The sequence below is a fragment of the Phyllostomus discolor genome, chromosome 2, assembly GCF_004126475.2.
Source record: "Phyllostomus discolor isolate MPI-MPIP mPhyDis1 chromosome 2, mPhyDis1.pri.v3, whole genome shotgun sequence".
NCBI classification, from domain to species: domain Eukaryota; kingdom Metazoa; phylum Chordata; class Mammalia; order Chiroptera; family Phyllostomidae; genus Phyllostomus; species Phyllostomus discolor.
The window spans coordinates 160,469,148-160,492,319 of NC_040904.2; the positions used below are offsets into that span (position 1 = coordinate 160,469,148).

Genomic DNA, 23,172 nt, shown 5'->3' on the forward strand with positions numbered 1-23,172 from the left:
TAGTTGTTGGGGAGAGACACGTGAGGAGGCGGTGTCTAGAGACGACTATGGCGGGAGGAATAAAAGTGGCGGTCTCTCCAGCAGTTGGTTCCGGGCCCTGGGTCAGGGGGGCCGGGCGTGGTGGGACAATGCAGCTTCTCCTGGTTTTCTCCGGCTGCTTGGTCTGTGGCTCAGGTACCGCCCGGGCAGCATCTACCAAGGGGGCGGGTGCCGAGGGTGTTACATTTAGAAAAGTGGGGAGCGTTTCCGCGCGCGGCCAGTTAATTTGCGGAGTGGCGCGGGTGTGCGGGGACAAAGAAGCTTCATTGTCGGGGAATGGGAGTCGACACTGAGGGGTCAGGGCCTGGGACGGCGTGGCGGAGCTGGCCAGAGTGGGGAGGAGCCGGGAGCCTTTGGCGGAGACAGGAAGGGAGGCCTGGACTGGGTGAGAATCGATCCTGGGGGCTGCTTCGTGCTGTATCGACCTCGAGTTTCCTGGTTAAAAGGAAGGAGACCCGAGGATTGTTACGGGCAGACAGGGCTGCCACTGAAAAGGGGGCATCCCATTTATTCAGCAAATTAGGAACACCCTCTGAGTGTATGGTTTTCAGGACTTGGGGAGTGGGTGGTTGAAGTGCAGTAATCTCTAGCTAGTATCTTCTGCTGTTCTAAGATCCGGGCGCTTGCCAGCGCTGTAGAACGGACCTGGAGCCTGGGGTCCTTAATTTGTCATTTAAAAAAAGAAAAAAAAAGAGAAAGATATAAGTGCCATTCAATCAACAACGAATAGGTTTCTTTTGGAAATCAAACTTGATACTACTGGATAATTGGCTTTGGACTGGATTTAAACTTTTGCTTTTCTACTCTATTCCAGAAAGCCTAGAGTCTATAAGAATCTCGATCTACCCCTCTTGTTAAATGCACAACAGAAAAATAAGTGAGGTTTCCAAACTTCCACTGAAGGGAGTTGAAACTCACAGGGTTAAAAATAATTGTAACTTGCAAACACACACTGTGCTTTGTTTGCTGCCCCTCTCGTGTTGTCACTTATGATCATCCTTAGCTGCAACTTGAAAGTATCAGGATCCTTAGATCTAGTTCCAAAGTGCTGCATCCTTCTGAAAATTTTTAAAATTTTATTCATTTTTAGAGAGAGGGGAAGGGAGGGAGGAAGAGAGGGAGAGAAACATCAATGTGTGGTTGCCTCTCACCTGGCCCCCAACCCACGCATGTGCCCTGACTGGGAAGGGAACTGGCGACCCTGTGGTTCGCAGCCTGCGCTCAATACACCGAGCTACACCATCCACAGCAAAACTATTTTTTTTTTTTTAATTTAAAGGGAGAGGGAGTTAGTATCCAGGAAGGTGCTTTTCTAAAGACAAGGCCCAGAGTAACATTTATTTAAAGAGCTATTTGTGATGTGAATGAACTTGGCTCAGATGTTTAACCTCTAAAATGTGATTGTGGGTTGTGGGGATAAAAGAGAAAATATATAGAAAAATGTTACATAGAGCTCAATCAGCAGTCTCTTAAGTTTCATTAGGGAGGAAACAGGTATATCTGCTTTGAGAAGGATAAACTTGAGGGATGATATTTGTTCTGCGTGGCCTGATAAGTCATGTGGGTGGAGGCTGGAAAGTGACAGTCATGTAAAGAGGACCTTTCTAAGAGTCAGAAGTACTTAGAGACAGAGTGGAGTACCTCAAAGGCAGGGAGTTCTTTCTCACTGGAAGGTTTTGAACAATTTGATTACAAAAATAATGTGATTTATTTTATACTACTTGGCAAGTACAATTGAGTATAAAGAAGTAGAAAATACCCTCACTATTCCATTCAGAGGCAGCCCTTTTGAGCACACTTCTGGTATTTTTTCACATGTTTTTAATTTCAAAAAAATTCACATTGATGATACATTTATATTCCTGTCAGCAATCCAGTTCTCTTCGTAGAGACCACCAGTTACTACCAGAGATAATTTTCTCATTGGATTTGGTAGCATGAGCATTTTCCTATGTCATTTAAAATTCTTTTTTTAAAGATTTTACTTATTTAATTTTAGAGAGAGAGGAAGGGAGAGAAACATCAATTGGTTACCTCTTGCACTCCCCCAACCAGGGAGCTGGCCTGCAACCCAGGCATGTGCCCTGACTGGGAATCGAACCAGTGACCTTTAGGTTCTCAGGTTGGCACTCAATCCACTGAGCTACACCAGCCAGGGCAGAAATTCTTTATAAATGTTTTTTTTTCCTTCAGTGGACAGATCATTTATTTAATGTTTCTGAATTAAACGTTTGGTTGTATATTTGTTGTGTTTCTACTGTTGGTTGGTTATTTGTGGTATTTCTAGTTTTTAATTGTATATAACACTTTATATATCTTTGGGTGTAACTTTTATTGCATTTGGATTTTTCTTAAGGTTAGATTCCTCAGAAATGGGTTTACTACATCAATAGCTAAAATATATTTAAGACCCTTGAAACATTTTGCTAAAATATTTCCCTAAAAAGGTGTGCCAATTTACACCACTATCAACAATATTTGCATGTGACCTTTGACAGCATTAGGTATTCTAGACTGTGACACCTTTGCTGATTTGATGGCTCCAAAGTGGTATCTTAATATGCTTTGTATTGTTTGCACTATTTGTGAGGGAGCATTATTCAACTGTTTATTAGCTATTTAATTTTCTATTTTGACTTCTCAGTCTTTTGGAGTGTGTTTCTGTCCTGTATCCTTGGCCTATTTATTGTGATTTCTATTTATTGGGATTTTTGTGGGCTTTTAAAATCAATTTGTATAAACATTTTTGTATATTGAGGATATATATATATGTTTACAATCTATTTATTGCAGAATTTTGTTTGCCTCCCTTTTAAATAGAAGATATGTATTTTTATGTGGTCACTTAATTTTATTATTTAGATTTAGTTCCCTTTTATGTTTAATGAGTCCTTCAGAATTGAATTGATACTATTTTTGTGTGTGGTACAACTTATTTTTTTATTTTACTTTTAATCTATAATTAATGTTAGCCTTTGGTGTGAGGTGAGGGTCTATGTAGAGTTTAATTTCCATATAACCAGTCAGTTGTCCCAGCATCCCATTGAATAACCTTTTGCTAAGCCCATTGACTTAAGATGCTACTTTTTAAGGAGGCTTTTAAGTGTGAATTGGATTACCTCTTACAGAAATTAATAAAGGTTATTTAAGTGTTAGAAGAACTTTTTTTCATAACTTTTTAGTATTTGTTCTAGTCCTCACATACTATGAATCATTTTCATTACCTTCTACCTAGAGATGTTAATTGATCAGTGTTGTTGATTGAAGACTAAGTTCATGATGATCAAAAGTAAATATGAAGTTATTAACTTTTGAATAGCTGTTTTATGGGTAAATAAAATGTTTTGATTCACTAAATTCCAAGAAGGCCTTTTTTTTTTCTGAGAACAAGTGGATCTTTGGGCTCAGAAAGCATTTTCCTGAATATTTAATTCATTGTGCTTTTTTTTTTTTTTCATTTTTTAAAAGATTATTTATTTATTTATTTATTTCTAGAGAGGGAAAGGAGGGAGATAGAGAGAGAGAGAGAGAGAGAGAGAGAGAGAGAGAGAGAGAGAGAGAGAGAGAGGGAGAGAAACATCAATGTGCGGTTGCTGGGGGTTATGGTCTGCAACCCAGGAATGTACCCTGGCTGGGAATCGAACCTGGGACACTTTGGTTCCCAGCCCGCGCTCAATCCATCATTGTGCTTTTTAACATTCTGGTTAACCTGTTTTAGGAAGGAAAAGAAAGGTGGTATATGTCCTTTCGCTATGAGAAGCACGAGGTTCTAACATGAACATTTTGACAACTTGTATATGTTTAAGGTCATTTGGCCTAGTTCTGTGTTGCTGACCATTTAAGCTATAGCTGGAGTGGTGATTGTTTCCACAGATTATTGTTTTAGGCTGAATTGGTCTGTTTGATCTCTCAGTGAATGTCCAAGATGTGGCTGGCCAAGGTGCTGTTTTGCGTAGGAAGGTGCTATTAGAGAGGTTGGTTTGTTACTTGTTTATTTACAATTCTTTTCCTTAAATAGTGTGGAACTTGGGAAGAGGAAGGACTAGATTTTAAGACATGTTGCTTTTTATATGACAGTTTCATTTCTTTAGGAAATGACATTGGAAAATTTTAGAGTTTAAAAACACCTTTGACTTGACAAGTGTTTCAAATAGCTTGTGTTATTGACAGTTATTTGTATCTTATTACCCTCTTGAAAATAATAATGAACTTAAACAAGTATAGTATTATATTACTTGGTTTTGGGGGAAAGAAAGGGCCAGTGATTATGAATCTTGTTTTTTTCAAAATTTGTAAATACAGTGGTTTTTAAGCTTCATATATAACCTTAGTCTGTTACAGTCCCCAGAAGGAAATAAACTCTTGATCCATATTTGGATCAAGTGAATGAATATTCTTTTAGTATATTTGTTAGACAGATGTCAGTAGGACTTTGAAAAGGTTTTATGAAAGATTGGCTTGGAGGAAATTCAAGTGTGCATTGGATAAAATCCTTGTAAGAAATTGGTAGATGAGGGTGCAGGACATGCTATCCTAAAATATAGTACCTTGGCATATTGAATATTTTAAACTGAGGGAATTTGAGAAAACAGCAGAAGCAGGAAGGTCACTGGGACCTTTCCCACTTTGCCCTTTTTTCCTGACACAGGCCATAAAATCTTCCTGTGGGAGGTGCCCTCCCTACACCTGGAGGAAAGGAGCATCCTTAACTCTGAAGACAAAGGGCCACCAAGAAGAATCCTAACACACAGGCCTTACTCAGCCACTCCTAGTTTACCTCATTTACCTTATACTCCTTAACTGTCTCATTCCTCCAGGACTGTCCTCTCTTCATCAAACCCAGCATAAAAGTACGTTAGTTTCCTGGTTTCTTTAGATCCTCATTTCCTTATGAAGAAGGCCTTCATATCATGTAAACGTTAAATAAATTTGTATTCTTTTCTGTCTTTGTTAGTTTAATTTTCAGACCCAGTTAAGGACCCTAAGAGAGTCTAGGAAAACTTTTCCCTCCCCTACAGTGTCAAGACTGACTTAAAAAAAAAAGTCGAGCTATAATTCGCATACCATAAAATCCACCCTTTCAGTGGTTTTTAGTGTTGTATATTCACAAGGTTGTGTAACCATCACCACTGACACATTCTAGAATATTTTCATCTATCCCAAATGAGGCCCCATACATCTTAAGCATTCTCTTTTCATCTCCCTTTCTTCCCAGCCCCTGGCAGCCACTAATTTATTTCCTCTCTCTGGATTTGCCTATTCTAGACATTTTGTATAAATGGAATCGTTCAATATGTAGCCTTTGTTTTGGTCTGGATTTTTTCATTCATTATAGTGTTTTCAAGGTTTATCCATATTATATTGTAGTATGTATCAGTACTTATTTTTTTTCCTCTTCATCTGAGGATACGTTTATTGATTTTAGAGAGGGGGGAGGGAGAGAGAGAAAAAGAAATGTTGATGTGACATGGATCAGTTGCCTCCTGTTCATACCCCAACCAAGAATCAAACATGCAACCTCGATATGTGCTCTGACCTGGGATTGAAACTGCAACCTTTTGGGACGATGTTTGAACCAACTGAGCCACCTGGTCAGGGCTTAGTACTTCTTTGTATGGCTGAATAATATTCCATTGTATTCATGTACCTCATTGTGTCTATCCATTCATCAGTGACAGACATTGGAGTTGTTTCTACTTTTTGGTTGTTATGAATATTGCTGCTATGAACATTTTTGTGTAGAAGTTTTTGTGTGAACATTGTTTTCAATTCTCTTGGGTATAGATGTAGAAGTGGAATTGCTGGGTCATATAATAACTCTATGTTTAACTTTTTGAGGAACTGCCAAACTCTTTTTCAAAGAAGCTGCACCGTTCCGCATCCTCACTAGCAATGTCTGAGGGTTCCAGTTTTTCCACATCCTCACTAACACTTATGTCCTCATTTTAATTATAGTCATCATAGTGAGTTTGAGGTGGTGGTTTTGATTTGTATTTCCTTAGTGACTAATGATGTTGAGCCTCTAACCATGTGCTTATTGGTCATTTTTTCTTTCAATTTTATTTTGCATTGGTTTCAGGTGTTCAGCTTAGTAGTTAGACAATCATATGTTTACATAATGTTCTCAATATTTCTAGTACTCCAACTGGCACCGAACATAGTTATCGTAATATTATTTACTATATTTCCTATGCTTTACTTACATCCCTATAACTATTTTCTAACTACCAATTTGTACTTCTTAATGCTTTCACCACTGTTACCTGGTTCCCTGACCTTCTTCCCTATGCATCTGTTTTAGTTTTGTTTGTTCATTTATTTTGTTCTTTAGATTCCACATTTAAATCAAATCATATGTTATTTGTCTTTCTCTGTCTGACTGACTTATTTCACTAAGCATAATACCCTCTAGGTCTATTCATGCTGTCACAAATAAGATTTCGTTCTTTTTTATGGCTGGATAATATTCCATTGTATATATTATATGTACCACAACTTTAAAAAATTTTTAAAGGTCTTATTTATTTATTTTTAGAGAGAGGGGAAGGGAGGGAGAAAAACAACAATGTGCGAGAGATACATCAATCAGTTGCCTCTCACATGCCCCCAACTGGGGACCTGGCCTGCAACTCAGGCATGTGCCCTAACTGGGAATCGAACCCATGACCCTTTGGCTTGCAGGCTGGCACTCAATCTGCTGAGCCACAGCAGCTGGGGCTGTACCACAGCTTTTTTTATCCACTTGTCTATTGATGGGCACTTGGGATGCTTCCCTGTCTTAGCTATTGTAAATAATGCTGCAATGAACATAGGGGTGCGTATATTTTTTTGAATTAGTGTTCGGGTTTCTTTGGATAAATCCCTAGAAGTGGAATTGCTGGATTATAAGGCAGACTTTTAATTTTTTGAGGAAACTCCATACTCTTTTCCATAGTGTCTATACCAATCTGCCTTCCCACCAACAGTACACAAGGATTCCCTTTTCTCCACATTCTTGCCATGGTATATCTTCTTTGGAGAAATATCTATTTAAGTCCTTTGCCCATTAAAAAAATGGGGTGTTTCCCTTTTTATTGTTGAGTTGTAGTAGTTTGTTATATATTCTAAATACTAGACCCTTATCAAAATACGAGATCTGTCCGGAAAAAAGTCCAGCCATTGTTAATATAATGAGAACAGTTTGCCCAACATCAGTGTAACCTGGCAGCCAAGGAGAGTGGACTAGAATGCACATGCATGAACAATGATGACTTCACTGTACTAGTCAGTGGGGGCGGTAGACACCGTTGAGTGAGTGTGTGTACTGTGTGGCTATCGCATTCAAAATGACCAAGCAAATAGTAGCAATGAATCTGCATCAAATTGTGCATTAAGCTTGAACATTCCTCCATGGAAACTATTAGATGACTCAGAAGGCTGCAGCTATGGGCAACTGGTAATTGGCAGCTTCATCACAACAATGTGCCTGCTCATGCATCATGTCTCATGCAGAGATTTTTGGCAAAACACGAAATCACCCAGGTGGCTCAGCCCCCTACAGCTCAGATTTGGTGCCCTGTGACTTCTGGCTTTTCCTAAATCTAAAGTCACCTTTGAAAGAGAAGAGATTTTAGTCAGACTGTTGATGAGATTCAGGAAAATCCAATGGGGCAGCTGATGGCGACTGGGAGAACTGTGTGAGGTCTCAAGGTGCCTACTTTGAAGGGGACTGAGGCATCATTGTCCTATGTACAATGTTTCTTATATCTTGTATCTTCAATAAATGTCTCTATTTTTCATTTTATATGGCTGAATACCTTCTGGACAGATTTGTAAATATTTTCTCCCATTTTGTGGATTGTTTTTACTATCTTGATAGTGTTCTTTGAAACACAAAACTTTTAAGTTTTTATGAAGTCTGATTTCTTTGTTTGTTTTTTGTTTGCTATGCTTTAGTGTGTCATATCTAAGAAACCATTGCCTAATCCAAGGTCACGAAGATTTACACCTGTGTTATTTTCTAATCAGTTTTATAGTTTTTGCTCTTACATTTAGGTTTAAGACTGAATTTAACTTCAAAATTAGTCTTAGCTTTACCTTAAAACAATTTTGGATCAGTAGGCATCGTTATCTTTTGTGTGCGTGTAACTTTGTCTTCCCAAGGATTTGTTGAGGTTTTTGTGTTTTTATGGGTTTTGGTGTTTTTAGTTTATTTAAATCTACCCACTTTTATATTAAGACCCAGAGACATAACTACACTTCCACTTAAAGTAGCACTTCATAAATTGCTAAGTACAATATAGAACTCAAGGAAGAAGTTATTAAATGTTTTGTGATAAAGAAGGTAGCTTGCACAATTTGAGTGGGAAGATAAAAGACTGGTCACATAAAAAAGAAGATTTTATTTTCAGAGAGAGGAGGAAGGAAGAAAGAGAGGGAGAGAAACATCGATGTGTTAGAGAAACAATTGGTTGTCTCTTGTTCACGCCCATATGGGGATCTGCCCAAAACCCAGGCATGTGCCTGGATGGGGAATTGAACCGGCAGCCTTTCGGTTTGCAGGCTGGCGCTCAATTTGCTGAGCCACACCAGCCAGGGCAACAGTATTCACTTTTAGACCTTAGATTAGTTGAGATTGAATACAAAACTCCTGAGGGGGAGAGTGTTCTGTTTTGGTAAAATCAAAGGGAGTGCGTATATATTCACTGACTGTTATTAAAACTTTAAATGAAACAAAACAGGAAAAAAGCAACTTTGTGATCTTTTAGTATCTCTTCAAGTACTATACACATATAATCATCATTGTCAGTTCTGTTCGTCCTAATCAGGAAAGGGATAGAGAAAAATCACCAGATGAGGTTACTTTAGCTGTGCCTTTTTAAGGGAAACAGGACCTGGCTATGACTCTATTAAAATAGTCAAGCTACCTAATTGTGTGACTTTGGCAAAGTCATCCTTCTTAATTATGTTTCCTCATTTGTGCAGTAGGGATTTGAGAGTGCCTACCTCATAACATTGTCGGGAGGGTTAATGAGACAGCATACTGTCTTAGAAGACATTTATTAGTAGCTTTTATTGCTTTCTGGGTTAATGACTGTTTGTAATACTTAAATAATTTGACAGAAATAAGACTGCCTTACTTCTTTTCTCTTCTCAGTTATCTTGAGTTTCTAAGTCAGTGACATTTTAACCCCAACTTTAAGAAAGTGGTCAGTTTAAATCTTTTTATGAAATGAGTTCTAGTTATTAGCTTGTTCTATTTATATTTAATTCTTATTTCCTTTCTTTGCATAAAGCTGAAATTGATATAGAAGTGGCCATGCTTCAGGAATCCCGAGTTTATAATAAGACTACGGGGCAACAGTTCTGTTATGAAAATGCTCTTGTCCCCAAGTGGCATGACATATGGACGCGGATACAGGTAATGGTCTGGGCCCGTGGCGGGGTGGCTTCTCTGACTGTGTGTGTTCGTGAGAACTTTGACACTCTTTGCTCTGACACACAATTTTAAAAAGTAGTATTAACAACCTTGGTAAAGTTGAGATTATCCTGAATTGTGTTTTTGTCAGTAAGCATTTATGCCTACTTTATGTTCCTCTCTGCTCATTTAAGTAGCTTACAGTACTTGACCCTGAGGTAAACTAACTTCCTCCTTTTCCAGAAGAAACTTCTTTCTCTTGCCCTCTCTCCTTTACACACACACCCTACACATCCCTGTCTTTTTAAAGGCCTTATGCCTTCTTTGACCTGGAAACTGTTGCGTGTCTCTCAGATGTAAACTCTCTTGCCTTGCTGCTCCTATTTTGATTCTACACAAGATGTTTCATAAACCTTCTGAAGTTTCCTCTCGATAGAATGACTTCGATCTCATTTATTTCATAACACCATGAAACTGGCTGGTAGAGCAACAATGTCTGGTCATAATAAAGACCGAACAAAATGAGTCCTTTTGAAAATGTTGCTACTGCTATGAGCATAGTTACTGACAAAGGCATTTGTTCATATCAAAAACATAATGGTGGGCTTGTGTTCTTTTTTTTAATTCTCTCTTATTGTCTGATATAAAGATCATATTCCATCCGGGGCAAATTATAACCAACATTTACCATAGTCAGTGATTTGTGACAAAGGATTAAACTTCTCAGCCTGTCATTATGGGAAACATTTTCAGGGCTGTTTATGCCTGGCAATTTTCTTAATATTCTAAGACCCTTGCTTTGTATGATCTCTTGTAAGTAGCTGTATTGTGGGAGTCTTTTCCTCCCTATGTTCTGGCCTAATGGTAGATTCAGATCATGTTGACAAGACATTCTAACAGCTGCCTCTCTGTACCATGTGCAGTGTTTTAGCTGCTGCATCTCTATATTTTTCTCTAAATATAACTAGTGCCATTTCTGATTTAGATATTTACTCTAAAGTTTTTTTTAATTGTATTTGTGAAAAACTCACCTTGATATTATTTGTGTTACAGATCCGGGTGAATAGTTCCAAAGTGGTACGAGTCACCCAGGTGGAGAACGAAGAGAAACTGAAGGAGCTAGAGCAGTTTAGTATCTGGAACTTTTTTTCCTCCTTTCTAAAAGAGAAATTGAATGACACCTATGTTAACGTGGGTCTATACAGCACAAAAACCTGCCTCAAAGTTGAGATTATAGAGCAAGACACCGAGTACAGTGTCGCTGTGACCCGCAGTAAGTCTTACTTGTGTTTTTCCCATGGATTCTATGATGAGCAGGGACTGGACACTGGAGGGTGTAATTAGCGTGACGGAGAAGTCAGCCCAAGATAGTTCCATTTTGGTTCTGATTATAACCTGAGTTCACCACTGCTCCCAACAGTTTAGAGAGACTCCACCCCACATTAAACCCTTTAGGCGTAGAATTGAGACTTCACTTGAGATCATTCTGAGTATTTCCTTACCTAGAATAATGAAGACATGCATTTGGAATACTTCCAGTGTCACTGACCTAGTATTCCTAGCATTGTTTAGAGTAACAGATCTGTGTTCCTGCCCTCTGGGCACTCCTAGACCAGGATAGATGTCCTGAAGTGCACGGGTCTTCATTTGAAAACATGAATGGTTCAACAATAAAAACTGAAGAAAGATAGAACTGAATATTAATACTTCACAGGTAAAGCTATTTGTGCAATGATAAATATGAAGATCACTGCAGTTTAAGGTCTTTTCAGCGGAATTGGGAGTTTTCCCCTCTCTAAATGTCTGAGGAAGTTTCACAGAGGAGATCATTATCCTCTTGAATTCTCTGAGTTGCCTCTCCTTTTTTACCACCTAGGGTCCTGGACTGTTCTGTGTAGTAGAACTGTTCCTGGGTTTTGCTGTATACAATGTTTTGGGCCCTTCTAATTGCCCTAGAGTTCCACAGTTCTTTGGTTGTATAGGATTGGCCTGGTTGTTGGGGGTTTTTTTTTTGTTTTTTTTTTGTTTTTTTTTTTTTTGGTATTCCTTTTATATTTGCTGATCCTTCTTGCTCCTGTTCTGTTTGTGGACCTCCCCAAGACTCAGAGCTCTTGAATGTGAAGGCTGTGGGGGTGTCTGGTACAGCACCAAGGGCCCTCTGCTTGGGCTCCTTGGTCCTGAGTGAGATGTGTTTGAGGGGAGGCTTTTCCAGCACAGTGGTTGTGTAGCGAGGGGAAGTAAATGGTGGTGTTTGGGCAAGAAAAACAGCCAGTTAGGGAACAACAGAGGGCCCTGACCCAAAGTTCTGGGCAAGTGTAAATCCCAGCCTGTGAGTGACCTAAGCTTTGAAAGCCTGAGTGGTGGAGACCCCTTGTGGGCGATAGCACAAAGTGCTGAGGGCACTATGCCTGATTCTGTGCAAAGCAAAGCTTGGTTTCATTTACCCTTGGTATAGGTAGCCAAAATAAGGATAGATCTTCAGGAAAGTTCAGATTAGACAGCGACCTAATCACACTTTGTCTTTGGAAGGATGCCCAGGCTTTGTGTGGAATTTATAATGTTTTGGTGGGCTGTTAGTATTTATTTTATTAGCTGACCAATAATGCCAACATTGCCATTTGTTGGCAATGTTGGCATTTATTCTATACAGTAATTCCCCCTTATCCATGGTTTCACTTTCTGTGGTTTCAGTTACCTGTGGTCAACCTCAGTTGAAAATATTAAATGGGAAATTTCAGAAATAAAAATATTCAATAAACGATTCATAAATTCTAAATTGTGTGCCGTTCTGGGTAGCATGATGAAATCTTGCACCATCCCATCTGGACACAAGTCACCCCTTTGTCCAGTGTATCCACGTCACATAAGCTGCCCTTCTGTTGTAGCTCCGTAGCAGTCTGGGTTAGCGGATCAATTGTCACAGCTGACTGTCCCTGTAGGCAGCGCTCGCATTCAAGTCACTCTTCGTTTACTTAGTAATGGCCCCAGAGCACAAGAGTAGTGATGTTGACAACTGTGATATGCCCGAGAGAAGCTGTAAAGTGCTTTCTTTAAGTAAAAAGGTGAAAGTTACTGACTTAAGGGATAAAAATTGTATGCTGAGGTTGCTAAGGAAAATGGTGAGAACAAATCTATCCATGAAATTGTGAAGAAGGAAAAAGAATTCCATGCTAGTTTTGCTGTCACACCTCAAACTGCAGAAGTTATAGTCACAGAGCATGTTAAGTGCTTAGTTAAGATGAAAAAGGCATTAAATTTGTGGGTAGAAGACCTGAACAGAAAACACATTTCTATTGATGGAAGTGTGTAGCTCCAGAAAATATTGAACCTGTATGAAGACCTCAGCCAGGGATCCCTGAAATGAATGACCACGTTCACTTAAGTAGTAACTTTTAATACAGTGTGTTGTTATAATTATTCTACTTAATTATTAGTTATTGTTGTTAATCTCTTACTGTGCCTGTTTTTTAAAGATTTTATTTATTTATTTTTAGAGAAAGAGAGGGAGAGAAACATGAATGCGTGGTTGCCTCTCACACTCCCCTGCCCCCATCCCGCACTGGGGACCAGGCCCACAACCCAGGCATATGCCCTGACTGGGGATCAAACCAGCAACCCTTTGGTTCACAGGCAGGCACTCAATCCACTGAGCCATACCAGCCAGGGTTACTGTGCCTGTTTTATAAATTAAACTTTATTGTAGGTGTATGTGTGTGTGAGAAAATACAGTATATGTACGGTTCATTACCATTCACTGCTTCAGGCATCCACTGGGGGTCTCGGAATGTATACCCCGCAGATGAGGGAGGACTAATATAATGTCTTAAACTGTTTGGTTCTCCTATTAAGCAGAAGTCTCTCTTTATTTCAGGATTTGACCCCAAACTCTTTCTAGTTTTCCTCCTTGGACTTATGTTATTTTTTTGTGGAGACATACTGAGCAGGTAAGTTACAAGGCTAGAGTGTGGAATGATGAGGCTCAGACCCACCCTGCCTGATTTTTACATAAAATCTTTAAGTGTTGCCATTCCTTTTTCCAGGACCTTTATGGCTAGGCTATTGCCTGCTTGGATAATTTTTTAAAATATTTTATATGTGTGTTAAAACTTTTGGGTTTTTTTTCTTGTATTGAAGAAGATTGGAATTAAGGAATTCCCCCAGTTAGGTTGACCCATCTTGTGGTGAGATTTAGCCAGTACATCAATCACTCTTTCCACCATTAGAAAAGAAATAATGTGTTAAGCCCTTCTTTTATTTTTAAATTTGTATTTATTGATTTTAAAGAGAGAAGGAGAGAGAGAGGCATCAATTTGTTGTCTCACTTACTCATGCATTCATTGGTTGCTTCTTGTATGTGCTCTGACCGGGGATCAAACTCACAACCTTGACTTATTGAGATGATGCCCTAACCAACTGTGTTACCTGGGCAGGGCCAAACCCTTATTTTCACTGGGCTATGTGTTGATATGTTTCATGCCATTCAGAGGTGAAGAAACAAACACTAACCACTTGCTCATTTCCTGCCTTTAGGAAACTACTACCTAAAGTAAGTGTAACTGATGTGTGCAAATACAAAGAAAACATAGATAACTAAACAAATATTGAACAAAGGTAGAACCAACATTAACTCTGTACACAAGTGAAAAGAATACTTGTGGAATAGTGAATGACAGAGTAACAGTTGTTGTTCAAAGTTGGGCTGGAGTGAGGTTGGTGGGAGTTGTTCCTTCTTTTGGGGGATCCTGAGAGAAACTCACCAAGGGAGGAGTGACTGATAGAAAGAGCCTGGATAAGAGTAAGGAGCTCTCTGTTCCAGGCCCTGTGTTTGCTTTATCCTCTTGGGTAATCAGTTCAGTTCCGGTTTCTGCAAGGGACCATGTATCTGCTCCTTTCTTCTCCCCAGAGAAGCTGTAGAGTTCCTCAGAAGAAAGATTCTTACTAAAATTTGGATTGGGAGAGGGGCTGGGATGGGAGTGGAGACTAAGCAGTCTTATTATTGGGATGTACTGGAGGCGCCTCCTTGATGCTAATCCTCATAGTCTGGCAGCAACTGTATTGTTCCATTCTCTTCAGTTTTCTGACCTCAAGTTTGGGGCAAAAAGCTGCCCTAATCTTGTACCTTTTCTCCATCTTTTGGCTGGGACAGCTGTCCTAGTTGGAACAATGTCATGTATGACGAATACACACGTAGTCATATAATACATTTTCTCTCTGCAGAAGCCAAATCTTCTACTATTCCACTGGGATGAGTGTGGGGATTGTGGCCTCTCTGCTAATCATCATTTTCGTCCTGTCCAAGTTTATACCCAAGGTGAGTAGCAGAATATTCATGTGATTAAGATGAGCTTGGATAGTTGAAGGATGGGTTTTCTTGGATAAGCTTTGAACACTACAAATTTGCTTTGATGGCTAAGTCAATGTCCTGCTCTTTCTTGATTCAGAAATGTACTTTCTGTGAGGAAACTTGGAGCCTGATTATATACAAACTCTCCCTTTTTATTTAAAATTCTTTGCTAAGTGGGGGGTTAAAGTCTCCTTCCTGTTTGCTTATTACATAGTCAGGCTTTTAAGTTATTTAGCATCTCATCTTCCCAGTGTTCTTTGTAGACTGTACATTTTAAATATAAAAGAAATCTTTGTAAGAGATGTTTTTCAGTAGTTTTTTTTAAACTGTAGTTCCATTTTGCTTTTATGTATGGAAAGCTTTTTGTAACTCGTTGCTTTCACTTCTACTCTGTCTTAGAAAAGTCCCATTTACATCATCCTGGTGGGAGGCTGGTCATTTTCGCTGTACCTCATTCAACTAGTTTTTAAAAACTTACAAGAGATCTGGAGGTGTTATTGGCAGTATCTCTTAAGTAAGTGTGGTCAGTTTTGCTTTCTTTTTAATATATTTATAGACTATTTTAGTTAATTTGATCATGAAATTAACTTATAGGAGTTTAAAGTCCATGCCATTGTATTAATTTTTAAGAATCATAGTTCTTCACTTACTTCTAACAGTTGTTAGCTTCTCTTCAATTAAAATGATTCTGCTCGGGAGAAGATTTGAACTTGTTGACGAGTACACCTTTCTTTACATGATAGACATCTTTCTGAAAAACTATAACTTGACTTTATTTATATTTTAAATACAATTACATTAAAAAATAACTGGTGAATCTGATCTGTTAAGCCAGAATCCTTTGTACAGATAATAACCCTCAACTACCTTTTGAGAGGTGATTAACCTGGATTTGCATATATTGGGTTTTTTTAAACAGACTCTTCTGCTAGAGTTGCTCAGTGTGTAGTAGTGCTCCATCTGAACCAAGCAAATTTGGAACAAGGAAAGGTAGAACTTAAAGAGATAAATATATCTGAGTAATGAAAAAATATGAATAATTAATTGAATAAAGGTCTTGTCCATTTTCCCAGTTTAATCGGTGCTATGTAGTGAATTTACTGCTGCTCCTCACACACATTATTTTACTAATTATAGATAAAAAAGAATGTCTTCTGATAACTCCTCTCGTAGGCTATGTCGTCACGGTCGGGTTCATGAGTTTTGCAGTCTGTTACAAGTATGGGCCCTTGGAGAATGAGCGAAGTATCAACCTGCTGACCTGGACCTTGCAGCTGATTGGCCTGTGTTTCATGTACTTGGGTATCCAGATCCCACACATTGCCCTTGCCATTGTCATCATTGCACTGTGTACCAAGAATGTGGAGTATCCTCTTCGGTGGCTGTACATCACCTACAGGTGACTGAAAGGCAAAGTAACTATTGAAATGTGCAGTATGTGACGCACTTGCAGCAAGAGGATACAGAGATGTTGACCTCAGAGCCTATTTTCTGATGGATATTTATTATATCATTGCTTCTGTTTTTGTTCTTCCTCAGTCTCTTTCTTTAGACTCTATAGGCATTTTTATCATTTCTAGTCATTTTATATAAAATAAAAGTGTCTAGTAAAGCATCATGTGTTCCTATTACCACTAGGTGGTGCAAAAGATACTCCTTTTCTATCAAATGTCTCAGGTCACCGGGTTTCAGATTATTTCACCCTGGCTCACAGATTGCTCTGGGAGTCCTAGTCTTAACATAAGGGTGATTCATAGCAGGTTATCACCTCACGTAGTGCGAATGGAATGACCTGAGGCTGTCATTGGTGGTTCTGTTACAGAGAGTCAGGTGATACCTTCAGTTTGGGGAACCAAGTTTCTGGGCCACAGTCTTACACCATCATTTTTTGGTCATTTTCCCTGTTTTTGAAAAATAAATACTTTATCGTTTATTGGCAAATATGTGAATTTATATTAGTGAATAATGCTGCCTGTCCTGACTGGCCACGCATCGTCTGACATGTCAAGAGCACATTTTGACTATAGGCATCTGTGGCAGAAGGGTGGGAGCCATGACTCTTAAAGTTCAGGCTCTCTGCTGTGTGCTTGGTCCACTGAAGGGAGCTAGAGCTAAGGGTGCGAGTAGATTACTGGTTAATGATTCATGGTGTTATTTTGGTGAGCACAGAAAGATGTATAAGGCAACAGAAAAGATTGCCCCCCCTCGTCTCCTGACAGAAGAAGAGTATCGGATACAAGGAGAAGTGGAGACCCGAAAGGCTTTGGAGGAGCTTCGAGAATATTGTAACAGTCCAGACTGCTCTGCTTGGAAGACTATTTCTCGAATCCAGTCCCCAAAGAGGTAAACTCTTGGCCAGATATGCCAAGCATTTGTCAGGGTAATTGTGACCTTGAGTTTTGACAAAGATCATACTTCTAGGTAATCATTCTGTATTTGTGGCTCTATTTTCCTGTTCATGTATGGGCAGTCCAGAGGAGGGTATGTACTTCATCGTATGTTAAATGGTAGCCTGTCTTTTGGTTCCTCAAGGAACCATCTTCTCTGGCTTGATCGTAGCATTAAGATGAGAAGGCTCTACTACCATATCAGGACTTCCCTCTGATAGTATTGCATTGCTCTTTGAGGGGTGTTTTTTCTCTTTGTTTGTAGGGGGGAGGGGTGGGATATTTTTTTTCCTTTTTATTTGGGAGCAACTCCACCAGTGAGTATATGAAGCTTTAATTTGGAATCCTGATGGCATAAGGTTTATAGGACCATAAATATGAACAAATGTGTGATGACCCTTAATCTTTTCTTATCAGGATTACAGATGACTAAGGAACCTTGGCACTTCCATAACTAAAAAGGATAGAATGCTGCTTATTAAGCAGGACGGAGTTTCAAGGGAAGTTGGCCTGTGACCCCAGCTTTCCCTTTCTCCTTGTTTCTGGCTTTAGTCTACTTAACTGCTAGAGTAAGGGCAGGGGAGGTTGTCTAGATTCAGTTTAATTTGAGCATATCAAGTGTTTCAATTTATTCTTATTTTGAAATAAAACCAGAAAGGACAGAAGGTTTCTAATGAATATTATCTTCTCTTTTCCAGATTTGCTGACTTCGTGGAGGGCTCTTTTCACCTCACACCGAATGAGGTTTCTGTTCATGAGCAGGAGTATGGATTAGGGAGCATCATTGCCCAGGATGAAATCGATGAAGAAACGTCCTCCGAGGAAGGGGACTCAGATTCTTGGCACCCCACTATCACGCAGAACAGTTTTTTGAGTTAGGTAGCAGTCAGTTACTTGTACGTGGACTGGCTTGGTGCCTCGAAGGCCTGGGTCGCGTGTGTTGCTGTGCAGCTGCTTCCCAACTCTCTGAGACAGAGTGAGGCCGTGCAAAAACTCCCTCACTGAAGCTAGAGGCCTGAGTAGGCGTCCCTCTGAAAAGGATCTTGGTGGTCTCTGTGGGACCCCTAAGGAAGGAGAGTGGATAAAGCATGAATGCTTCCCATTGGTTAAGCTATTGGCTCACCTTCGGTATTCCCAAAGGAACGGGATGGGCACAGCTAGGACAGGATTCTGTCTCCTAACTGAAAGCTGAGTCAGCCATGGCGTTTAGGGCTGAGAACTGTCACTTGGGCTTATGTTCCGTGGAGAAATCCATAAATCTGAGCCTCCTTCACTTCTGGTTTTACTTCAGAATAATCCTTGTTTTAAGAGAAAAATGGATTTTATTTGCTTGTCTTATTTTTCAATGTATATGTAATTTTAATTTCTTAAAATGTAGGAAACTCATGTTCTAGAACCAGCAGATGTTCCAGAGTGACAAGCCCCATAGGCCCCTACATACTTAATATGGATCACCCATCAAAGCTGTTGTGTTGAGGCTTGAGTTAGTTCTCCTATATGCAGTATTCTAAGTCCTGCTTGCTTTTAGGAACATGCCTGTGGGCTCTTCTGCAGGGGAGGCCCATTGGGCTTTTCATTATAGTCAACTTTCAATTCCTTCTTAAAAACAAATTTGCATTCTCCCCTTCCCATTCCTCCTAGCTCCCTTTGCCTTTTCAAGAAGGGCCTGTTTCCATACCTGTGAAGTTATGTACAATTCAGAATTTGTTTCATTTCTCATATTCTCTTCCTCTTGGTTTTTAGCATTACTCCTGCTATTTAGACGTGATCTTATTTAGGGAATTTAAGTGGTTTTTACAGGTTCTCCATTTTTCTTGTCAGTGAGTCACATGTCTCTGAGTGGCTATGGAAGCAGGAAGCTATCTCCTTTTCCTTTGCTTCCTTTGTCTGCCCATTCTTCCTATTCCTTTCTGTCTTTCCTGACCGTCCATACCCTTCCCCCAAGAAATCAGGCTAATTTTGTAAGCTCTGAAACTGAAGTTTCTTGATAAAACATACAAGTTGTAGCTATGTAGCTGCCACAGTTTGCACTGCCAGGAGGTAGACCTCCAGGCAATCTTCATGCCTTCGGGTGCTCATTTAGCTATCAGGGTTCAGACCATTTTTCCATGAATTTGTTACACTTGTTTGCAATTCCATTTCTGATCAGAGATTCATGCTACCTTTCATTACAGTGGCATTAATTTCAGATTCTTTTGCCATTGGAAACTACCCTTGTAAACCAGCAATGCCATTTATGAGGGAGCAGATTTCCAAGTCTCTGTCATTAGCGGGTTCTGTCTTTGTGATCTTCTCCCTCATATCTTGAAAAAAGCTATAATTACTCTGGCTGGGAAGATAGACACTGATGATAAGAGCACAGCATTAGGCTGCTGGATCACCATGATCAGAGACGATTTTTAAAAAGTCTTAATGACTCCTTCAGAACAGCCATTTAGCAGATAGTTCTGAAAGGCCCTGGGCTCCATTACTGACTTCCGGCATGTGGTCAGCTGATTATTTCCAACCGTGTTTCCCATAGCTTTAAACTGTCCTAAAGTGACAACTACCTCAATTGGTGGCAGACATATAGTGGAAAGTGAAAAATAAGCAGTTTTTGGGCAGATACTAGCTATGGGTTAAAGTTACAGAGTAAGGGAGCTTTATATTGGGAAATCTTTATTCCTTTGTGAGTTATGTACACAGTAAAATGTTATCTCTACAAAGAACTGTTAAGACCTCGGTAATACACAATTTTTGTCCTCATTTACAGAAATTGATACGTAGGGTATTTGAGCATAAGTTGATTTGAAAAAGTAATGCAACTGTACAAGTAGTCTCAGATTCCCCGGAGACTTCGGTGCCTTCCCCCAAACAGCCACTTAGGGAAGGTGGTAGCTTGCCCCCAGGGGGGTTTTTCCTGACTCGTCTTTTTATTTCAATGAGAAAGCGATATGAGTTAGGGAAAGATTTTTCTCTTTTTATGTTTAGTAAATTCCTTGTGAAATAAAGTTTCCATCTCAAGACCAGTTTTTTCCACTGTGTTTGAGTTTGGGGTGAGTAAAATCAAACTCAGTTCATTACTTCTGTCTGGAAGCTGGAGACTGAGCTGTAGGTAGTGGAGATGACAATGGGTCCCCAAGCCTGAGAGCTGCTGTCAGACAGCGAAGGCCGGGTGCCTCTGGTGTGCTGTGCGTTCTTGCCCTGCCTGTCTGCCTGTGTGGCTCTGCCCTGGACGCGCTAGAGCCTCTGTGTGCTCAGAGACTGCCTAACCTAGTAAGCCTTTAGAAGCTGCTCTTGTCTCCCTGTTGGCCACTTAGTCTGCTGGCTCAGTCACTACTCGAAACCCCCGTTTAATTTTCTCTGGCAGTTATAGCTTTGGCAAGTTCAGCAGTCTCATCTCTCAGACTGACCTCATCGGGAACTATTGAAGGGATAACTATGGAGTGAGCTGGACATGGAGCCACGTCTGCTGCCCAGTCAGCATCTTACTCTGCAAATATGAAGCTGTCAATTGCTGCAAGGGCCTAGGGACTCATTGGCATCGGGAATCTATTGCCTCTAGTCGGCCTGACTGAGTTGTGTAGGGCATGTCTCTCATTAATGGGAACAGGAGCCGACTGGCCCAAAACCTTTCTCTCTCACTTTCCCACTCAGATGGCTTTCATGAGACCAATGACCAGAAATAAGGAAAGCTAAGCAACTTTGACATTTTCTGACAAGAAATTTCTATCAGCCACTTCATCTCACCAGAACTAGTTTGTTTCTACCCCAAATTCATGACTTTTATGTCTAGTATAAAGGAGATTTTGCTTATAATACTTCCATTATAGTTCCAGTGTTGCACTTTGTGCTAATACATCCCACTCCAGGGCCTAGCCCTCTCTGCATTAACTGTGTTCCCTTCCGTCTGATCTCTGCTGGGCATATACAACAGGATTTGAGGAATGAAAGGACCCACATAGACCAGATAGTCCCTCTAGGTCCTGACAAAAGGCTTGGGGCTGGATTATGCAATTGCCCTCAATCTTGCTGTTGTTCCAAAAGGGGGGGGGGTAGTGGGTTCAGATGGATGCATGAGTAAAAATGGTTTCTAGCTGTGTACTCATAACTTTTCTCTGAATTGAGTAGTGAAAGTTGAAGTAGGAGGAAAGGAAATTAAATGTCTTTCTTGTATTCCTTTGGTATTACATATGAGATAATAACCTATATTGAAATGCCAAGAATTTTATCTGAACCAAGGAGAGGACAATTTGACAGATCTGTTATGCCTTCCTGTTACATAGGCCCTGGAACCAAGTAATGAACATAAAAACAGCCATTGTCTGAGGCAAATGCACCTAAAACCTTTTGCTTCTGTTTCGGTGTAGCAGAAATTACTTTCTTAGGGGAAAACTATGCAATTGTGACCCAGTGGTGTCTCTCGCTGACTTAGCTTCTGGATTAACTTACTGTTGACTTGGGTTCTAAGAGTGTTCAGTGCCTTATGTGACAGGAGCCAGAGCCTGCTGGGAATAAACAATGCAAATTCACATGAACGTCAGTGCACAGCCTTAGTGAGGACGGGGATGGCGCACAGCCTCCCAAAATGTGGGGCCTCGGGTTCCCACACCCCAATTCTCATGTGTCCTCTTCCTCTTCACACTCTTTTCTTTATGATCTGGACACTTTTATTAAAACCAAATGGCTTAAAAAGTGAATTTTATAATGGCTTTAAAGTTTATGAAATGCTTCTTCTCTGTCAGCCAAAGTATTCGACAACGCAGTTCTCTCTCCCTGTTGTGTGGCGCAAGCGCTCCCTTTTTGGTGTGTGTACAAAGTTTCCCAAGTTCCTCCACACTCTTGACAATAACTTGAAAATGATGAAATCACTGTCTCTGAACTTTACTAGGGTGTGGGTGACATCTGTATCACGTTAACATAGCAGGAAACTTACAATGTATTAGCACTCTTACAACCTGCAATTACCAGTTTCCCATGGCGGTGAAATAGCAGGGGTAAGGAATTACTAGGTCAAGTCAGCGTGTGGGTAATGCCTTAGTGTTATTTAAAAATATTTTTAAAAAGACTTTCATTTATATTTAAAATAAATGTTCTTGAATGTTTGAAAGGAACAAAATGATCAGGGATGGCTCTTTGCCCTGGGTCCCATTTTTACTCTTTTCTATAAGTAAAAATATCAATGTCTTATATATTTTTTTATTTTTACTGTACAAGTTTGTGAGTAATCCCAATTTTAATAAAGTTTATAGACTATATAGTGGTTTCTTTTAGTGAACATGCACTTTTTTTGTCTGGATTTCTTGTTTGCAGGTAATCGGTGCTTAGCTGCTTGCTTTTACCTTTTCAGTGACGTGCCTCGCATGCTGTCTGCCTGCCCTAACCTCTGTTGCCCACCTGGGTGTGTCTGACACCACTTCCGGCCCTGCACCGTGTGGTTTCCCAACATGCCACATCTATAAGGGTTGTGTGTTTTTTAATTTACTTGAGAGAGAGATTGATTGATTGATTGATTGAGATTGGTTTGTTGTTCCACTCATTTATGCATTCATTGGTTGCTTTGTGTATGTGCCCTGACTGGGGACTGAACCTGAAGCCTTGGTGTATCAAGATGGCCCTCTAACTAACTGAGCTACACAGGCGAGGCCTCTAAGATATTTTTACAGAGGTAGCAGGTCATACCATTGTTTTGTCTCATAGAAGAACCATGTATAGGTTACTCCTGGTCCAGGGAGCCACTCTGTACTTTAGTTCTTTAACATCTTATTAATGATAGAAAGTGTTTGTTTTATTTCTGCACTGGGGTGAGAGGAAGACTCGGAGATCCAGCTGTGAAACGCCCACCCAAAACTGTAGGGTGGAGGAGGGAGCAGTGCTGCAGTGGGCATTGGGGGCATGGAATAAAACCTTCAGTCTAGGCCCAGCTTCTGTAGTAGGAATCTGGTACCTTCTATTTTCATGTTTTGCCTTTTTTTTTTTCCTTCTTTGGAAATTTGTTACAGCATTTGCATTCTGTACCTGTCTCC

At 40.0% G+C, this 23,172-nt stretch overlaps 1 protein-coding gene across 2 annotated transcripts; it reads left to right on the forward strand.

The window, feature by feature from the left end:
* The first annotated feature begins 1 nt into the window (after position 1).
* NEMP1 (nuclear envelope integral membrane protein 1) lies at positions 2–22,404 on the forward strand. Of its 2 annotated transcripts, none has more exons than XM_028532901.2 (9): positions 2–174; positions 9,315–9,439; positions 10,490–10,709; positions 13,308–13,380; positions 14,654–14,747; positions 15,180–15,294; positions 15,954–16,179; positions 16,950–17,123; positions 17,866–22,404. In XM_028532901.2, the coding sequence occupies exons 1-9, from the start codon at positions 48–50 to the stop codon at positions 18,044–18,046; spliced, it is 1,335 nt and encodes a 444-aa protein (XP_028388702.1). In that variant the 5' UTR covers positions 2–47; the 3' UTR covers positions 18,047–22,404. The 2 variants fall into 2 exon arrangements, with proteins under 2 accessions (XP_028388702.1, XP_035874664.1); XM_036018771.1 differs by having other exon boundaries at positions 21–177; positions 9,318–9,439.
* The last annotated feature ends 768 nt before the right edge of the window (positions 22,405–23,172 follow it).

Bases quoted from the DNA above. Each gene is read 5' to 3' on its own strand.
- NEMP1 (XM_028532901.2), top strand. From the start codon at position 48: ATGGCGGGAGGAATAAAAGTGGCGGTCTCTCCAGCAGTTGGTTCCGGG. The intron at 10,710-13,307 runs GTAAGTCTTACT...TCTTTATTTCAG, and splicing joins CAGTGTCGCTGTGACCCGCA to GATTTGACCCCAAACTCTTT. The intron at 14,748-15,179 runs GTGAGTAGCAGA...ACTCTGTCTTAG, and splicing joins TGTCCAAGTTTATACCCAAG to AAAAGTCCCATTTACATCAT.